This window comes from Mobula hypostoma, chromosome 18 (genome assembly GCF_963921235.1).
Source record: "Mobula hypostoma chromosome 18, sMobHyp1.1, whole genome shotgun sequence".
Taxonomy (NCBI): Eukaryota; Metazoa; Chordata; class Chondrichthyes; order Myliobatiformes; family Myliobatidae; genus Mobula; species Mobula hypostoma.
The window spans coordinates 16,108,300-16,128,154 of NC_086114.1; the positions used below are offsets into that span (position 1 = coordinate 16,108,300).

The following is a 19,855-nucleotide window of genomic DNA, read 5'->3' on the forward strand; positions in this document are numbered from 1 at the left end:
CTAACAAACTTTACTTTAAATACACCCAATGACTTGGTCTCCACAGTGGTTTGTGGCAATGAATTCTATAGATTCACCACCCTATGGTTGAAGAAGTTCATCCTCATCTCTGTTCTCAAGGGATGTTTCTCTATTCTGAGGCTGTGCGCTCTGGTCCAAGATACTCCCACTGTTGGAAACATCCTATCCACATCCACTGTATCTAGGCCTTTCAATTCAGCACTATGACATAGTTGCAGTGTGGTAGAGTGGAGATACCTATCTACCAATAGAGACGTAGAGCACTCCTTCGCTCCGCTAGCCTGCAGGTCATGTAGCACGTGCTAGACCCCGCCGATCAGGGTCATTTGAAGCCTTGGGAGTAGGTGGTAGATGGTCGTATGAGCAGCTGGTACAAATCACAAGTCCTGGTTATGCAACCAGTGACGCCAGGCAGTCAATCTCTGAAGAGTATTGATCATGGCTTGTAAAGACACTGTCCAGAACCACTTCACATGGTCATGGATAAGACCATGATTGCCCAGCAGCACATAATGATGATGTACTTGCAGGAGAATAGAGCAGGGATTTCAAAGATTTGCTTAGTGTTTATAGGCAGGGGAATTGCCACAATTGGAGCTCAGGATGGAGCAAGATTCTTTTAAGAATAGATATTTCCATTCTAAATGAGGAAGAGGTGGTGTTACTTGAGAACTTTCCATACAGGAGTTCAGTATATTTAATTTTAATTGTAAACATAATGCAACAATATTAAACTTGGTTAAAAAAAATTCCATAGTACTTTGCAAGTGTAATCCCATTGACAATTATCCTGAGCAATATTGGCAGAGACAACAAAAAGTTTGTCAAAGAGGAAGGTTTTAAAGAGCATTCCAAATGTAGGGAAGGTTATAAGGAGGAAATTCCAGAGCTTCGATCCCAGGCAACGGAAAGCCGATGGTGGAGAGGCAGAAAATGGGATGAATGTAATGCCAGAATTAGAGGCTGAGATGTGGGACTGGGGAATAGCCATGGTGGGGGTGGGGGTTGTTACACTAAAAATATTAAGGGACCTAACTACAGCTGCTGGAACTTTGAATCTGAGTCAGGAGGTCACACGGAACAGCACGGGACTGCTGTGCGTACAGCACCCAGGAAACAAACAGCAGAGCCTTGGCTTCCTTCTCACCTCCTACGGGTGTGAGATCAGCCAGAACGCTGAACTGCTGAGGTTACAAAAAACATTTCAGCCACACATGCAGATACATTGCAGCTCAGTACGGCACTGCAAAAAACTACAGAGAGTTGTGGACATAGCCCAGTCCATCAAGCAAACCAGCCCCCCACATCGTTAACACTGTTTATACTTCCCACTCCCTCGTGAACACAGCCAACATAATCTTGGATCTCTCCTTCCCTGGTCATTTTCTCTTCTCCCCTCTCCCATTGGGCAGAAGATGCAAAAGTTTGAGACAAGTACAACTATTATTGGACTCTTGAACAATACGATTACACACTGTAAAAGATGAACCCATGAAGTCCTAAGTTATCTTGTAGCGGCCCTTGCATTTTATTTGTCTCCACTCTCTCTGTAACAGTAATTCCACATTCTCCATTTGGTTTTCTTTTTACCATCTTGATGTACTTACGCATCAAAGTCAAAGTAAATTTATTATCAAAGCACATACATGGTATGTCACCATATACCACATTCAGATTCATTTTCTTGCAGACATTTATACGAAAATAAAAGTACAATAGAATTTATGAAAAACTATTCATAGATAAAACCTGACAACCAATGTGTAATAGAAGACAATGTAGAGCAGTATATATACTGAGATCATCAGTCTGACGGTTATAGGGTAGGTAATAACTGCTCCTGAACCCGGTGCTGCCGGACCTAAGGCACTGGTGGTGGTGAAGAGAGAGCTTGGCCTGCATGATGGGGATCACTGATGATGGAGATGCTGCTTTCTTGTGGCAGCGCTCCTTGTAGATGGGCTCAATCCTGGGAGGACTTTGCCTGTGATGGACTGGGCTGTATCCACCACGTTCTGCATGTGTGGAATGATCAGTCTGGATGACACACAAAATGTCTCTGTACATGCAACAACAATAAACCAATTAACTATATTGTCCAATAAACTCAGCAAACGAAGAGTTAAACTCAGTAGCTAGCATTAGCTACCTCTGGTGTATACATCTTGTATTCAGTCCCACTCTCTTGGCTCCCCCGGGGCCTTTCCATTCGGCTTACTTCCTCAAGAAGATGGTGTTCTATTGTTTAGTTAAGTGCTGTCAGCTTAGCAGCTTTTCTCTGCTCCGTGTAGATGCTCAGTGTGGTCACATGCTCAGGAGATGCCACTTGTGTCACTTTCTCGGCTCTGCCCCGAGGAGAATAAATGATGAGGGAGGGGCCAGGTGGTTAAAACATGCTGCTAGCTCACTTTTCGCGGCACTGGGTACAGGGAGCCCTAGTTACAAGATGGGGAAAACCCCTCAAGCTTGTTCAACCAAAGGAAAAAATACAACAGTAGAATACCCCGCATCTACACATCTGAGAAAGGGTGCGCTGGCATTGGACTGGGTTCAGAGGAGGTTTACCAGAATGATCCTAGGAATAGAAGGGTTAATGCATGTGGAGCATTTGATGGTTCTGGGCCTGTACCTGCTGGAGTTTAGAAACTCATTGAAACCTCCAGAATAGCCTGTATCTTCCCTTTCCGAGTTAAGCATTTGAACTGCCTTTATGACTTGGCATTTTTGTGGTGTGAACTGGAGGCTCGAAAGCACAGTACGGTTCTGGCATGGTGTTTATGGGCTGAATGGAGGCCCCGGGCTCTGGGCCCGAGAGCGAGGAATGAGCCAATGTATGGCCATTGCTGCAGCGGACTTGGAGTCAACTTGAAGGAGCAGATCCGAGGTGAGGTGAGCTGAGGTGAAGCAAAGTCGAGGCAGTGGGGCTTGGACCCAAGAGCAAAGTGAGGAACAAGCTGATATTTGCCTGATTTAAGTGCCAGCCAGATTGGAAAGGTTGGTTATGGGCCAACTCGAGGCGGCAGGGCCCAGGCTCGAGAGCCTGTCGAAGCAGCAGGGCCCAGGTCCAAAAGCGAAGAATGAACCGATGTTTGGCTGATTGAAGTGCTGCGTCAGATTGAAAAGGTCAGGGTGTTGGTGCCAGAGCCTGGTGACACGGCAAGGTTTACGCGTCTTTGCGCTAAACTGAGGCTGTAGCCTGCAATGAACAGATGCTTGGATCAGATGTAACTGGCTTCGTGGCGGTGAACTCACTTCCAGGAGCTCCTGTTCTGAATGTTATTTGCTTGCTTTTTATAGTTTGCACGACTTGTACTTTTTTTGCACATTGGTTATTCGACAGTCTTTTTTAATGGGTTTTATTGGTCTGTAGCTTCCCGTAAGGAAACGAATCTCAAGATTGTATAAAGTATACATACTTCGATAATAAATGTACTTTGAACTTTGAGTATTGAAAGTCCTAGATGGAGAGGGTATTCCATTAGAGGGAGAGTCTGGGACCAGACGGCACAGCCTCCGAATACAATGGTTTAGAACAGAGATGAGGAGGAGTTTCTCTAGCCAGAAGGTGATGGATCTGTGGAGTTCGTTGCCACAGATTGCTGTGAAGGCCAAGTCATTGGGTATATCTAAAGTAGAGGTTCATAGGTTCTTGATTAGTAATAGCGTCAAAGGTTATAGGGAGAAAGCAGGAAAATAGGGATTAGAGGGAAATAAATCTGCCATGATCAAATGGGAGAGGATCTCGATGAGTCAAAGGGCCCAACTCTGCCCCATGTCTTAAAGTCTTATCTTTCAATAACTCTCAGACTATGGAGGGGAACAGATGGCCAGTGTTTCAGGTCAGGACCCTTCATCCAATCTAGAAGAGTCTCAATCCAAAACAATGAGTATCCAGTCCCTCCACAAATGCTATCTGACACACAAAGTTCCTCCAGCATCTTCTTTGTTGCTCCAGATCCCAACATCAGCTTTCCCTTCTGTCTCATCAGTTAACACCAAGTTACAGTAACCAATTAACACACTAATCGGCACACCGCTGGGACATGAGGGAAACTAGAGCACCTGGAGGAAATGTTGGTGAGGGTCACTCCATATAAAATTCCTTACAGACAGCACCAGAGGCCAGGGTTGGACCAATGTTGCTGGAGTTGGGAGCACATGGCTCTACCCACAGTACCACTGTGCTTCCACTCTCCAGACTTTTCTTCCTCATTCTGCTTCTGCCCCCAGTGGATAAGTATGTTCGTTGGCTGGGGTTTACCATAACAGCCAACGATGGGGTGGGCTGTTGCTGCAATATGAAAGGTTGGGATGACAGTGCAGAACGTCAGAAAACGTTGGGTCAAACTAAAACTACTGGACAGTGAATGAAAGAGGGGCTTACCTGTTTAATAGTGCCAGGAATGTGGGGAACTGTCACATTGGCTGTTCGAAAAGAGTTTTTTCCCCCTGACTCTGATTGGTCATTTGCCATCCAATCAGAAGGTTGCATCTAGGGAGGAAAAAACATTTTGTTTGTCCAATCAGAAAATAGGGATCCAACACACAGGACACGGTATTATTCCAATCATCATAAGGTACAAAAAATAATACTAGTTTATACTCGGTGCATTCTTAAATAGATAATCATTGTTGTTACTTTTCCCCATGTTATAAAGCAGAGCCGGATAGATCCACTCTGTTATTACAGTAAGATACTTTCAGTTCGTAATGTTGAGATATCTTGGGGCATCAAGATGGTGTGATAAGAATGCAAGCTCTTGATTCTTTCCTATGTTTGCAAAGATTAAAATTCAGTAAAAATGCCCCTCCATATACAAGAAAGGAAGTGGCAAATATGTTGGTATTTCACAAAGCCCACTTTATGTATTGGGTTTCGCTTGAATGCCAAGAAGTATCCAAACCTACACAAGGGGGAAACCGCCTCCACATTACAGACACGGGCTGTGTTTGTCCTTCAAGGCCTCAATAAATACCAGCCTGCAATTGGCCTTGTCTCTCTAAGCATTTCAAAGCTTCCATTTCTGCCTGGCTCCTGGCACTGCATTTCTAAGGAGCAGTGGTTGAGAGTGGGAAACTTGGGTTGCAAAACCACATCCTACTGAGTTCATAATCCAAGATTATTGCTTGGCTCATTGCCTAATCTCTGAGGTTTTCCGCCAGTTACTCTCCACATGCCTCTCTCCTGTCTTGCGCTAAACAGTAAGGATTACGGGGAGAAGGTTGGAGGAGGATGGGGAGAAAAAAACAGCCATCCACAATTGAATGGCTGTGCAGACTTGAGGAGTCAAATGGCCTAGTTCTCATTATTTTAATCGGAAGAAAATGAAGCCAACCATGAACAAGAAGCTAACTCAGTAGAAACCTGAATTCTGTAGTCCAATCTACTGAGGTTACTAATCAGTAGGTACAATCTTTTGAGGCATGCTGACCTCCTTGTGACTGAATAAACTGTACCTACTTAACAGATCAGAACATAGGAGGAAGGACAGTCCCAATGGAGGGTTTTGGTTCAAAATGTTGACTGTTTATTCCTCTCCATAGATGCTGCCTAACCTAGTAAGTTCCTCTATCACTTGTATGAATTGCTCTGGATTTTCAGCATTTGCAGAATCTCTTGTATTGATGGTCAGATGACATTTGGAATATTGTGACAGAGTACTGTTCATGGACCATTCAGAAATCTGATGGCAGAGGGGAAAAAGCAGTTTCTAAATTGCTGAATAAGGTTCCTGGACCTCCTCTCCGATAGCGGTAACAAGAAGAGGGCTTGCTCTGAATTGTGAGCATCTTTAATGATGGATGCCACCTTCTTGACACAACCCCTCCTGAAAATGTCCTTGATGGTGGGGAGGATTGTGCAGTCTCTTGCAATCCTGAGCATTGGAGCCTCCACACCAGGCAATGATGCAACCAGTCAGAATGCTGTCCACTGCACATCTATAGAAATCTGTCAGTCTTTGGTGACTATCAAATCGCCACAAACTCCTCATGAAGTAGAAGCATTGGTGTGCCTTCTTCATGATCGCATCAATATATCAGGCCCAGATAGATCCTCCGAGATGCTGACACCCAGGAACCTGAAGCTGCACACCTTTTCCAAGTAAAGATATGCTTGCCCTGGAGTTGGTCCAGAGGTGGTTCACAAAAATGATCCCAGAACAAAAGGCAAAACAAATAAGGAGTGCTTGATGCCTCCGAGCTTGTACTCGATGGAGATCAGGAGGATGAGATCTCATTGAAACCTATCAGATGCTGGACAAATTGGACGTGGAGAGATGCTCGCATTAGTAGGAGAGTCTAAGATCTGACACACCCTCACAGAATAAAGGGACATACCTTTAAAACTGAGACGAGGAGGAATTCCTTCAGGTGGAAGGTGGTGAACTTGTGAATTCGTTGCCACAGAGTGCTGTGGAACCCTTGCATTTTAGGCAAAGATTGATAGGTTCTTAATTGGTAAGGAGGTTAGGGGTTATAACAGGGAGAAGGCGGGAAAATGTGGTAAGAAAAAACATCAGCCATGACTGAATGGCAGAGCAGATTCAAGGAGCCAAATGGCCTAATTTTGCTCCTAACTCATGGTCTTATTTTAAATGAAGCCAACCATGAATAAGATGCTGACTCAGTGGAAACTCTTCTGAATCTTGTATCCCAACTGATGCCTTGTGCCCTGCAAGCTAAATCTATTAATCTAGGCAAAGTGCATTTATAGGCATAGGATCAGGAAGGCTCCAATGGGAATGCTCTTCAGTTTTCTGCCACATCTGTTATGAGTTGGCTACTGGTAATTGCATATTGCCCCTAGCCTTGATATCTCATTTTAGGTTAACTGCTTCAAGCAATTACACATCTCCCCTGCTCCCTTCCCAACTCACATTAGAGTAATTAAATAAATGTAGCTTCCCAGCTCCAGTTAAAAGCCACTGGGGGAGGAAGCCTTGCAAATAAACTTGGAGCTCAGGGAAATTAAGGCAACATTAAACCTTGCCACTGAGAGGCCCTGCCTGGTATTTTGCAATAAAAAAAAACGAACAGTCATATTGAACCAAACTCAATGCTGAAGACAAGTCTTGTTTCTGGCTAGGAAGTGAGAAGGAACAGAGACCTCTTACGGCAACTTTTCATTCATTTGGATGCAATGGAGCAGCACAGTAGTGTAGCAGCTGGTAACACGGGTTCAATCCCGCCGCTATCTGTGAGAAGTCTGTACATTCTCCCCGTGCTCGCATGAAGTTTCCACCGGGTGCTCCGGTTTCCTCCCATATTCCAAAGACGGATGGGTTAGTAGGTTCAATCACAAACTAGAAAAAATCTGCAGATGCCGGAAATCCAAGCAACACCCACACAAAATGCTGGAGGAGCTCAGCAGGCCAGGCAGCATCCATGGGAAAGAGTAAAGAGTTGATGTTTCGGAGACGAAGACCTCCGTCTGATTGGTTGTTGGTCATCTGGTATACCTGGGCAGCACTGGGATAGAAAGGCCTGTTACAGAGCTGTATCTCTCACTAAACCTTCATAGAGTAATACAGCACAGAAACAGGCCCTTCGGCCCCATTTGTCTATGCTGACCAAGTACCCACCTAAGCAAGTCCCCATTTACCCACTTTTGCCCTATATCCCTCCAATCCATTTACTTATCCAATGTCATTTTTTAATCCAAGGTTTACAGGGAGAAGGCAGGAGACATAAAATAAGCAACTATGATAGTATGGAGAAGCTGACTCAGTGGGCCAAATGGCCTAATGTTGCTCCTGTCTTATGGTCCAATAATAAACGTGAGGTGGCAACAGTCAAAGCCTCTGGAAGTCACAATTCTTTCACAAATAACCAAACAGAGGGCAGAGAGGGGTATCCTACTCCTGGATGCAGGATGGTCAACAGCTGTCTCCTTTGCACCTGGAGCCTTTTGGAGAACAACTTGAGTTGGATCAAGGTAACAGCACCTCTGTTACAGATCTCAACTAGCTTGGAGTGAGGCTGGAAGACAGTGGTAGCAGTGCAATCACTCAAGTACAATGTTCTCCGAAGGGGTTAGCTATTCCCTTACTGGAGAACGCCTGTGCGTGACTTAGCTTAAAATGTGGAGGCTGATGCACAGGTAGACACCGCACGGTGCTTGACAGATCACGGTCAGGGTCCAGTTGCATGGAGAGCAAGGTGACTGGGGACCCTTCAGTGTGCAGCGTCCCTCCACCCTCACTGCTGCTCTGATGTGTCAGCCTCCTGCCAGCTCCACTATTGAGGTCTTTGTGAAAGACAGAATCAGAAACAGGTTTATTATCACCGGCACGTGTCGTGAAATTTGTTAACTTAGCAGCAGCAGTTCAAGGTAAAACATAATATAGAAGAAAAAAATAAAATTATAATAAGTAAATTACAGTATACGTATATTGAATAGATTGAAAATATTGCAAAAAAAACAGAAATAATATATAATAAAATGTGAGGTAGTGTTCAAGGATTCAATGTCCATTTAGGAATCGGATGGCAGAGGGGAGGAAGCTGTTCCTGAATTGCTGAGTGTGTGCCTTCAGGCTTCTGTACCTCCAACCTGATGGTAACAGTGACAAAACGGCATGCCCTGGGTGCTGGAGGTCCTTAATAATGGACACTGTCTTTCTGAGTCACCTTGAAGATGCCCTGGGTACTTTGTAGGCTAGTACCCAAGACGGAGCCAACTAAATTTACAACCCTCTGCAGCTTCTTTCAGTCCTGTGCAGTAGCCCCTCCATACCAGACAGTGATGCAGCCTGTCAGAATGCTCTCCATGGTACATCTATAGAAGTTTTTGAGTGTATTCGTTGACTCTTAATGATGTATAGTCACCATCTTGCCTTCTTTATAACTGTATCGGTATGTTGGGACCAGGTTAAATCCTCAGAAATCCTGACACCCAGGAACTTGAAACTGCTCACTCTCTCCACTTCTGATCTCTCTATGAGGATTGGTATGTGTTTCTTCCTCTTACCCTTCCCATCAACTGTGCATCTAAACCAAGACTAGCTGTGCCAAAGGGCCTCTTTCTGAGCTATACTTATCTATGACACCCTGACCCCCAGCTTCTTTCAATCTCTGGAGTTTGGGGATATAAAAATATACTTGGATCTAAGAGCTACCACAGAAAGTAGTTAAGGTACAATAACAACATTTAAAAAACATTTGGATATGTCGATGAAAAGGAGGGGTTCAGAGGGATAGAGCTCAGAGTAGGACAAATGGAACTAACTTGGTTAGAACCATGGTCGGCATGGACAAGTTGGGCTGAAGGATCTGTTTTGTGCTGTATTATGGCCAAACTAGTCAGGTTCAGCAATCTAAGAGCGACAACCAGAAGAGAGGGAGGTGGTGATCAGCAGGGATGTTATTGCAGTCGAGTTAAATGAGGAAGAAAATTGGGCCGGATTAAGTTATTCTATTTTTGCTGCAACCTTTCACCAGCAGAAGCTGCGTTTTCATTTTAAAGTTACATCGTTTAAAAATAAAGTTAATCTGAGTTATCTGAGTTAAATGAAGTTGATAGCTCCTAGACCAAAGTAAACAAGGGTGAGGGCAGAGGAGTGGGAAGTTGTTGTTTCGGTTTGAGGGGAAGGACAGTGGGGGTTGGAGTAAGTGTGGGGTGAGGAGAAGAGCGGGGGGGGTGAGGTGAGAATACAGCCAATAGAGTCTTTCAGAGGGTGGGGGACAGAGTTGGGTTTGAGGGCAAGAGTTTGAGGAGGTGAAGAGGCTGCAGAGTCAGTGGGCAGAACAACGGGGGAGGGCATAATCCAAGGGCAGTTTTTGGGGTGGGAAACAAATTATTCAGGGTGTGAGAAGGGGGAGGAAGTAAAATGGTGTAAAATCGGGGGAGGTTCCTATAAGTGAAGGTTGGGGAGAGAGTCCAAGGGCTGGGTGTGCAGAGGATGTAAGAGGGAGGGAGAAGGCAGAGCTCAGAGAGGAGGGGAGGTTCAAAGAGAGGGTTGGTAGGGGTCAGAATTCCAAGCAAAGTCCAGGAGTGGCAGACTTCCCACAAAATCAGAAATTGGACCTTGTGACTCCGTGGCAGGAGGATTCTGAGATTCAGAGAAACCTTTCAGCTCCCTAGAGCCACAAGCCCAACCTGGCCAAGCTGCACAGCATGTTCAGCCTTATTTCTAGCAGTAACGAGACACCATATAGAGGAGAGGTTAACACCCTGACACAGTGGTGCCAGGATAACAATCTCCCGCTCAATGCCCAAAAACAAAAGAGCTGATCGTGGATTACAGGAGGAACGGATACAGGCTTGCCCTGATCAACATCAACGGGACTGCAGCTGAGAGGGTAAGTAGTTCCAAGTTCCTCGGTATACACATCACCGAAGATCTCACCTGGACTGTACACACCGGTTGTGTGGCAAAAAAAGCACAACAGCATCTCTGCCACCTCAGGCGACTGAAGAAGTTTGGCATGAGACCCTAAATTCTCAAGACCTTCTACAGGGGCACCATTGAGAGCAACCTGACTGGCTGTATCACCGCCTGGTGCAGGAACTTCATTGCTGGGCACAGCAGAGAGTGGTACAGACAGCCCAGCACATCTGTGGACGTGAACTTCCCTCTGTTGAGGACACTTACAGAAGCAGGTGCATAAAGGAGGCCTGGAAGATCATCGGGAACACTAGTCACCCCAACCATAAACTGTTTCAGCTGCTTCCATCTGGCAAATGGTACCACAGCATAAAAGTCACGACTAACAGGCTACAGGACGGCTTCCTTTTGCAAGTCATTAGACTTATAAATTCACACGTCTGTACAATGCAACGAAGTCATAATGCAAATATTTTTATTCCCTCACATCGTGGGACAGATGTAAGATTTAAATAAATTCATTCGTTCAGTGAGTTGAATCACTATTATTACTAGCAATCATTGATGGTTGGCCGTATTAGCTCATGGAAATAACTGAAGAATCCTGTGCTAGAAATCTCCGTTTGCTGGTGTTTTAACTCTCTCCTTCCAATACATCACCAACCCAACCCACCTCTCACTAATTCCACTCCTGGTTTAGGGGCTTCTATTGCAGTTCCTTGCTGTTAAACAGGTCAGAGATTGTAAAACCAGAAAAAATAAGGTTTAGCATAAAACAAGAGCCCAGTTCCCTGATGTGAAACAGGCTGTGACCTTTTGCAGGTCAGGCAGGAAGGGACAGCATTTCAGACCAATCTTGTGGCTGCACACCTCTGAACAGTGAACTGAACACAACTGAGAAGCAGAGGGGGTTGAATCCTCTGCTGAATAGTGGAGAGAAGTTAATGACACACCACTCCTTCCACACCCCCCCACTCCCAGAAATGCTCCTGACTTAAAGAGACAGACCCCGCTCCATCAGCTGAGATAGCGTCATACAGCAATACAAGGTAGAAACAGGCTCTATGGCACATCTAATCCATGCAGAACTATTACTCTCCCTATTATGACAAGTTGTATCAACTTGTTGAGTAGAGGCTGGTTCTCCTGGGGATGTTGGACCTTTGGCTCAAACCACCACTCCAGAGGCAGAGGTCCAAGATCCCCAGAAGAATCATCCTCAGGTTCAAGGATTAGATTCAGGCCAGGCTTAGACCTGCCTAACACTCATTGACCAGACCGTCAAAGTGACAAGGTCCTACAATCACCCATTGTGGGAAGGGTATCAGTTGCTCAAGGGATCTCTCGGTCGGCTTGTTCCGGGGTCTGACCAAGCTGGCCGTTCACAGGTCGTATCAGCAATAGGTCGTACCCCACTTCCAGAGTTACGTCTGTGCCCAGGTGTCCCTGGAGAGGAAGCACACAGTCTCTATGGGCACAATGGGGTTTGAATGCACTGTAGGTAATAATAATTGTATTTTAATTTGAAACTTATATAGTTATCATGCTCTGATTATTGTGTAATCAGATTATTGTTCATGAATAAACTCCTGTTAAAAAAAAATGCACAAAATGGTAAGGTCTCAAGAGGCAAGTTCAAGTTTGAGTTCAATTATCACTCAACCATACATGAATAAAGCCAAATGAAACAGCATTCCCCCAGGGCCAAGGTGCGTAACACATTACCAATAGCACACAGCACCTCGCACACAGCATAAATAGCACATATGGCTACAATAACAGATAAACTTACAGTTACAAAGAAAAAAATAACATAGTGGCATGGCCTATAGATTCATGTATTTCTCCTTGCAATTGTATTGTAGCTGAAGGACAAGAATGTAAGAACAAAGAATTATATTCATATAGCAATTTCTGCAAACGTTCAAGCCAATAACATAATTTGGAAGGAAACATGAAGTGCTGAAGGAATTCAGCTGGTCAGGCAGCATCTGAGGTGGGAAACGGACAACTGACATTTCAGGTCAAGACGCTTCATCTGGTCCCTCCAGATGACAGGTCTCAACCCAAAACATCAACTGTCCATTTTCCTCCACAGATGCTGCCTGGCCAGCTGAGTTCTTCCAGCTCTTTATGTGTGGCTGCAGATTACAGCATCTGCAGTCTCTCGTGCCTCCAATGTAACTTCAGAAATTTGTTCATTTTCACAGGAGAAGCAACAGCCAATCAAGTGGGCAAGGACTGCAGAGAGCAGCAGGATGGACAGACCATTAACACTTCGATACTGTGGTATATTGTTCTCTCTTTGCACCCTCCTCACTGGGAGCTTTCTCATCCACTGAGATAAAGGGTGAAGGATTCAAACCGTTGCTCCGTTCGATGAGTGGAGGCAGCAGTACCAAGTTCAGCTTGCTGGACACACACGCCCCACTTTACTCTTAACAAACTTCTGCAGCTGCCCAGCTGAAAATATCTGTGATGGGCGGCATCACTTCCAACACACTGGAATGCAAGACACTGCAGAATAGTGGACAGAGAGAGTGGTGCGGACAGCCCAGCGCATCTGCAGTTGCGAACTTCCCATGATTCAGGACACTTACAAAGACAGGTGTGAGAAAAAAAAGGGCCCAAAGGATCATTGGGGACCTAAGTTACCCCAACCACAATCTATTCCAGCTGCTACCATCTGGGAAATGGTACCGCAGCATAAAAGCCAGAACCAACTGTCTCCAGGACAGTTTTTTCCACCAGGCCATCAGACTGATTAACTCACGCTGATTTGCTTGTATTTCTATGTTACATTGACTGTTCTATTTATTATAAATTATTATACATTACTACGATTGCACATTGCACGTTTAGACGGAGATGTAACGTAAAGATTTTTACTCCTCATGTATATGGAGGATGTAAGAAATAAAGCCAATTCAATTCAATTCATTGCCTGGTCCATCGTGGGGACAACCCTCCCCACCACCGGCAACATCTACCGAAGGCAGCATCAACCACCACGTATCTCCACCATCCAGGTCACGCCGCCCTCTTGCTGCTACTTTCAGAGAGGAGATACAGAATCCTAAAGTCCCACAGCATCTGGTGCATGAACAGTTAGCTTCCTACAAGCATCAGGAACGAACATGCACCACACTAACCCTACCTCAGCAATGGAAAAGAACTATTTAAAATGTACACTGCTTATTCTGACTCCTGCACCAAAATGGATGATCCCACATTTCTACATTATATTCTACCCACCATGGACTTGTCTTTGTTTGTGACTTTTATTGCAGAAATGTCTTGTACTCTCTTCGCGCTCTTGTATAATTAATGTATAATTCTCCCTCTGTGCGTTGCCTCTAGCCCTGTGCCTGCGATGCTGCTACGAGGAAGGTTTTTCATTGCACCTGCCCCTCACATTACATGAGAACACGAATGTGGGGTGGCACGATAGCACAGCGGTTAGCACATCACTTTACAGTGCCAGCAATTACCAATCAGGGGTTCAATTCCCGCCACTGCATGTAAGGGAGTTGTATGTTGTCCTACCATTGACAGCATAGGTTCCCCCTGGCTCTTCCGTTTTCCTGCCACATTCCAAAAAGACATACAGTTAGGGTTAATACGTTGTGTGTATGCAACGTTGGTGGAAGAACCGTAGCAACACTCGTGGGTCACCTAGCACAATCCTTGTTGATTGGATTTGACACAAATAGTGCAATTCATTGTATGTTTTGATGTATATGTAACAACCTAATTTTTCTCTTTTTACATGACGGTAAACTTGACCTGTTGGGTTCTGGGATTCCAAAGGCTCTGTGCAGTTGGCTGATAAATCTGCCTGTGATGTACCCTCCTAACATACAAACTACATCAAACACTACGTACACAGGTAGGACTCTGGAGTGTATGGCCTTGACTTAAGCCAATGATACAAACACTGGTGGCATTGTTGCTCTGGGCACAAATTAGAATTTTAAAACTCTTTGAAACTGAATTTAATCTTGATAGATGTGAGATCATACAAAAAGGTTTTTTCCCCCAAACAGGAGAAACAATCCCTTCAGCCCTATTCATCCACACTGACCAAGGTACCCATTTGAGTTTGTCCCATTTGCCTGCATTTGGCCCATATTCTTCTGAACCTTTCCTGTCAATACACTTTTCGAAGTGTCTTTGAAATTATATTTCTATGGCAGTTCAGAATCCCAAACATATATTTAGACCCCCAATCTAGAGATCCAAATAAACTAGCAGTCAATGAGTAATAATGTACTAGAACACAGAAACTGGCAGTTCAGCCCATCTAGTCTGTGCCAAACTGGTCCTTGCCTAATCCTATCTAGCTGCACCCTGACCATAGTCCTCCAACCTCCCTAGTCATGTACCTATACAAACTTCTCTAAAGTGAACCCGTGTCTACCACTTCCTCTGGCATCTCGTTCCACACTCACACCACTCACCACCTCTGAGTGAAGAAGTTCCTCTTCAGGTTCAACTTAAATATTTCACTTTTCACCCTCAAGCTGTGACCTAGTCGCTAGTCTCATCCTGAGGACAAAAAGCCTGCTTGCATTCACCCGATCTATACCCCTCATAAATTTGCATACCTCTATCAAATCTCCCCTCAATCTTCTACATTCCAGGGAATAAAGTCCAAACCTGCGTAACCTTTCCCTATAACTCACGTCCTCAAGTCTTGCAACACTCTTGTCAAATTTTTCTGCACTCTTTCAAGCTTATTGATATTTTTCCTGCAGACTGGTGACCAGACCTGCACATAATACTCTGAATTTGGTCTCATCAAGGTCTTGTACAACTTCCACATAATATCTGAACTTCTGTACTCAGTGCCCTGATTAATGGAAGCAAATGTGCCAAAATTGCTCTTTACACCCATATCTACCTGCGATGCAGCATAAGGGCTATTCGACATAGGAGCAGAAATAGGTCATTTGACCCACCGAGTCCGCTCCACCATTCCACCATGGCTGATTTATTATCCCTCTCAACCCCATTCTCCTGCCTTCTCCCCATAACCTTTGACACACTTACTAATCAAGAACCTATCAACCTCTGTTTTAAATATACCCAATGATTTGGTCTCCACAGCCATCTTTGGCAATGTGTTTCAAAGACTCACCACCCTCAGGCTGAAAAGGAAAGTCCTTGTATTATGAGCCTGTGCCCTCCGGTCCTAGACTCCCTAAACAGGAAACATTCTCTCCATGTCCACTCTATTTAGGCCTTTCAATATTCAATAGGTTTCAGTGAGATCCCCCCTCATCCTTCTAAATTCAGTGAGAACAGACCTTGAGCCAAACATTCCCCGTATGTTAACTCCTTAATTCCCCAAAGTCCACTCAGCTGAAGAGTTAGTGATGGTGTCCAATGCTCCACAGAAGCCTTTCTTCAATCCACTTTGACACTGTAGCCTTCTGGCTCCCACCCCTCATTTATCCAGCTATACCTTGTGAAAGCTCAACATTTCACCCCAAGTACTTTAGAAATGTTTCCACATGGTTCATATGTACTTCTACATGGGAAAAACAACTTTCATTTATGTGTAAAGCAAGATCCAACCATCAGCAATAAGGAATGAGGTCAAACACTGCATTTGGGTGCCGTTGATTGAGGGAGAAATGTTGGCCAAAGTGAAGGCATGTTCACCACTGATCCATGTGGTCCAGCAAAGGAGGAATGAAACACCTCACTGCCAAAGTGATAACTATTGCCAAGATGCACTTCCCAACCCAGTTTCTGAGCCCAGCAAGCTCTGAGAGAATCCAGGACATTCTGAAATGAGGCCAAGCATTCCAACTATTGATTGTCAAACCTCAACAGAGGTATGGGCAATCTAGTGAGCAATTCAAAGTTTCCTCAAGGAAAACTTCCCAGTGAATTTGTTTCCACACCGCACTTTCCACAACCACTCGATGGCACGATGCACTTCCTAACGACAATGAAATTTACAATGAGTGTCATCACTGTTGAAAGCCAATTTGTGCATAGCTAGTTCCCACAAGTAGCAATGTGATAATCTGCACCGGGTGTTGGCAGGGGTCAGGACACTATGATAAAGTGCAAAGGAAAAAGACATAAATTGAGACTTATTGATCGTTAAAAGTAAAATAGTCTCACTCTCAAGGATTCTACAACTCACGTTCTTCATTTTTTTTTATCTGCACAATTTGTCTTCTTTTGTACATTGATTGTCGGTCTTTGTTTATGTATAGCTTATTATCAGCAGTTTAAAATTTATGTATAAATTCTCAGAAATTATATATTTTTATTTGCACAATTTGTCTTCTTTTGCACATTAGTTGTTTGCCAGTCTTTGTTAATGTATAGCTTTTATCATAAATTCTATTGTATTTCTTTATTTTTCAATAAAAGAAAACTAATCTCAAAGTGGTGTACAGTAACCCACACATACCTTGATAATAAATTTACTTTGATTTTGACCTTGCCTCTCTTTGTAAGAATTGAATGCAAGATGCTTCCAATCAACTGTGCCCCCAATATTTCTTAAGCTCTATGGGGGCCAGGAGGCAATTACCATATTTGAAAGGTAGAATCCCTGAGAATGCTGCGTCCTTAGTGCTGCTCTCGCGTGTCCTTTATCTGCTAACGGGAGTAAAACCTAAAGCCTTCTGAATCATAGGTGAGACCATATTTCAAACCTATACCCATCTCTGTAGTTAGAGGTCCTCCCCATTTACGAACACCTGTCAGCCCAAGCCTATGGAAGGCCAGTGGAAGGGAACCCTTCTGTCAACTGAACATGGCTTGTATTTGACAGGTTAAACATTCTAAGGTTTCTTCACTAGAGCATCACCCAAAAGAAACCCGACACAGAAAATCACTCACACCTGGATTTGCTTCTCCATTTTACGACTGGATGCTTTAAATAAGTCTAAAATCCAACAGCAAGATGGGGAAAAAAAAGCAAGTTTTACTAGGCTTGAGAGGGGAAACGACATAAATCAATAAGCTACTTTGAACAACAAGATCAAAGTGAGTCTGGGGCAATTCCTCACATACCCAACAGCAGGATAGAGAATGCGTGAAAAGGGGCTGGGTGGAAAAATCAGCATCATCTTAATATTTAAAGACACCATCATACTGCCAGATGTTTGAATGCGCTACAACAATTGAGTGTAAAATTGGTAAATTGTTTATTATTTTCCCATGTATTGAGGTACAGTGAAAGACTTGTCCAGCATACCATTCATACAAATTCATTACAACAGTGCATTGAGGTGGTAAAAAAAATAACATATTACACACACCTTATATTCCATCTGGGTAGCCTCCAACCTGATGGCATGAACATCGACTTCTCCAACTTCCGCTAATGCCCCACCTCCCCCTCGTACCCCATCCGTTATTTATTTTTATACACACGTTCTTTCTCTCACTCTCCTTTTTCTCCCTCTGTCCCTCTGACTGTACCCCTTGCCCATCCTCTGGGTTTCCCCCCCCTTGTCTTTCTCCCCAGACCTCCTGTCCCATGATCCTCTCGTATCCCCTTTGCCAATCAGCTGTCCAGCTCTTGGCTCCATCCCTCCCCCTCCTGTCTTCTCCTATCATTTCGGATCTCCCCCTCCCCCCTCCCACTTTCAAATCTCTTACTAACTCTTCCTTCAGTTAGTCCTGACAAAGGGTCTCAGCCTGAAACGTCGACTGTACCTCTTCCTAGAGATGCTGCCTGGCCTGCTGTGTTCACCAGCAACTTTGATGTGTGTTGCTTGAATTTCCAGCATCTGCAGAATTCCTGTTGTTTGTGTGAACATATTACACAAACACAGAAAGGGCAGTGCAGGTAGACAATAAGGTACAAAGTACTGACATTTATCATGGAGGAGGCTACTATCAACTATTGCCAGCTTCAACTTGCCTCACATTTACAGAGTGGGTAAAGACAAAACCTGAGTGGTGTGTCTTTTTGAATAGATGATGAAACGTAAAACCTTGCTTGTTTTTGCCAGCTCTGAATGTATGAAGCTTTCTACTTCCTTTGTCACAGAAAATATTGTAAGACATTCACTCAGCAAACCCATCCAAAATAGTAAGTGTTTATTATAACCCTTGCACGTACACAATGAAGATGAGCTTTGTCACAAGCATATCGAAACATACAGTGAAATGTGTCATTCTGTGTTAAATCTCATCAGCTTGAATTGCGCAGGGGGCTACTTGCCCCTTACTGCTTACTCCTCCTTCTGTTTTCTGTGTCTCTAATCGAGAAAGCTCAAGACCACAGGGTGAGTTAACAGTTGCATACAAACAGCTGTGAACTGTCAGCAGGTTTCCTGCCCCGAAAACGTTACCGAATCAGATGACATTTTATACGTTTCCAGCTGCATGGCTTCCACCTCCGATACATGTTTATTTAATTTAATTTTAATTTGATTTTTATTTGGAGACTTGGTGCAGCGTAGTCCTTCCAGCCCAGCAACCCCTGACAACCCCGATTTAACCCTAGCCTAATCACAGGACATTTTACAATAACCAATTAAACTACCCAATACATCTTTGAACTGTGGGAGGAAATCAGACCACCCAGGGAAATCACACGCCTTCCATGGGGAGGATGTACAGAGACTCCTTACGGAGCACGCCGGAATAAACTCTGAACTCCAACGCCCTGTGCTGTATTAGCGTCACGTTAACTGCTATGCTACCGTGGAGTACACGGTAATTAACTGATCTAAAATCCGCAGCTGCATTGGTGGGATTTGAACCGGATCATTAAACCAGACCTCTGGCTAATGGGCCCACTAACAACCAATGTGCTATGCTGCCTCCAAACACAAATTCACAACTTTCCAACTCCGAATTGAGATTACAACACAGCAAGCTACGTTGTATTCCTCTGTCCCACTGTGAATTCCTGCTCTCTCTCTCCCCTTTTTTTCCCCTCTGTCCCTCTCACTATACCCCTTGCCCATCCTCTGGGCTTTTCTCCCTCTCCCCCTTTCTCCCTCTCCCCCTTTCTTCCTCTCCCCCTTTCTTTCTCCCTAGGCCTCCTGTCCCATGATCCTCTCATATCCCTTTTGCCAATCACCTGTCCAGCTCTTGGCTCCATCCCTCCCCCTCCTGTCTTCTCCTATCATTTTGGATCTCCCCCTCTCCCTCCCACTTTCAAATCTCTTCCTTCAGTTAGTCCTGACGAAGGGTCTCGGCCCGAAACGTTGACTGTACCTCTTCCTAGAGATGCTGCCTGGCCTGCTGCGTTCACCAGCAACTTTGATGTATGTTACCTTATATTCCCTCTGGGTAGCCTGATAGCATGAACATTGACTTCTCAAACTTATACACACATTCTTTCTCTCTCCCTCCTTTTTCTCCCCCTGTCCCTCTGACTATACCCCTTGCCCATCCTCTGGGTTCCCCCCGCCCCCGGTCTTTCTCCTTGGGCCTCCTGTCCCATGATCCTCTCACATCCCTTTTGCCTATCACCTGTCCAGCTCTTGGCTCTATCCCTCCCCCTCCTGTCTTCTCCT

General features: G+C 44.6%; 1 protein-coding gene across 6 annotated transcripts in view; it reads right to left on the reverse strand.

Moving 5' to 3' along the window:
* LOC134358362 (AT-rich interactive domain-containing protein 3A-like) overlaps window positions 1-19,855 on the reverse strand; it is a 264,946-nt gene that overhangs the window by 188,577 nt on the left and 56,514 nt on the right. For 4 of the 6 annotated variants that reach the window (XM_063070498.1, XM_063070500.1, XM_063070497.1 and 1 more), the window contains exon 3: window positions 4,406-4,513. The exons of the other annotated variants lie outside the window; for them this stretch is intronic. In XM_063070498.1, coding sequence (XP_062926568.1) covers window positions 4,406-4,513 — 108 coding nt within the window. The remainder of the gene's footprint in view (window positions 1-4,405; window positions 4,514-19,855) is intronic. 6 annotated transcript variants of the gene reach the window in all.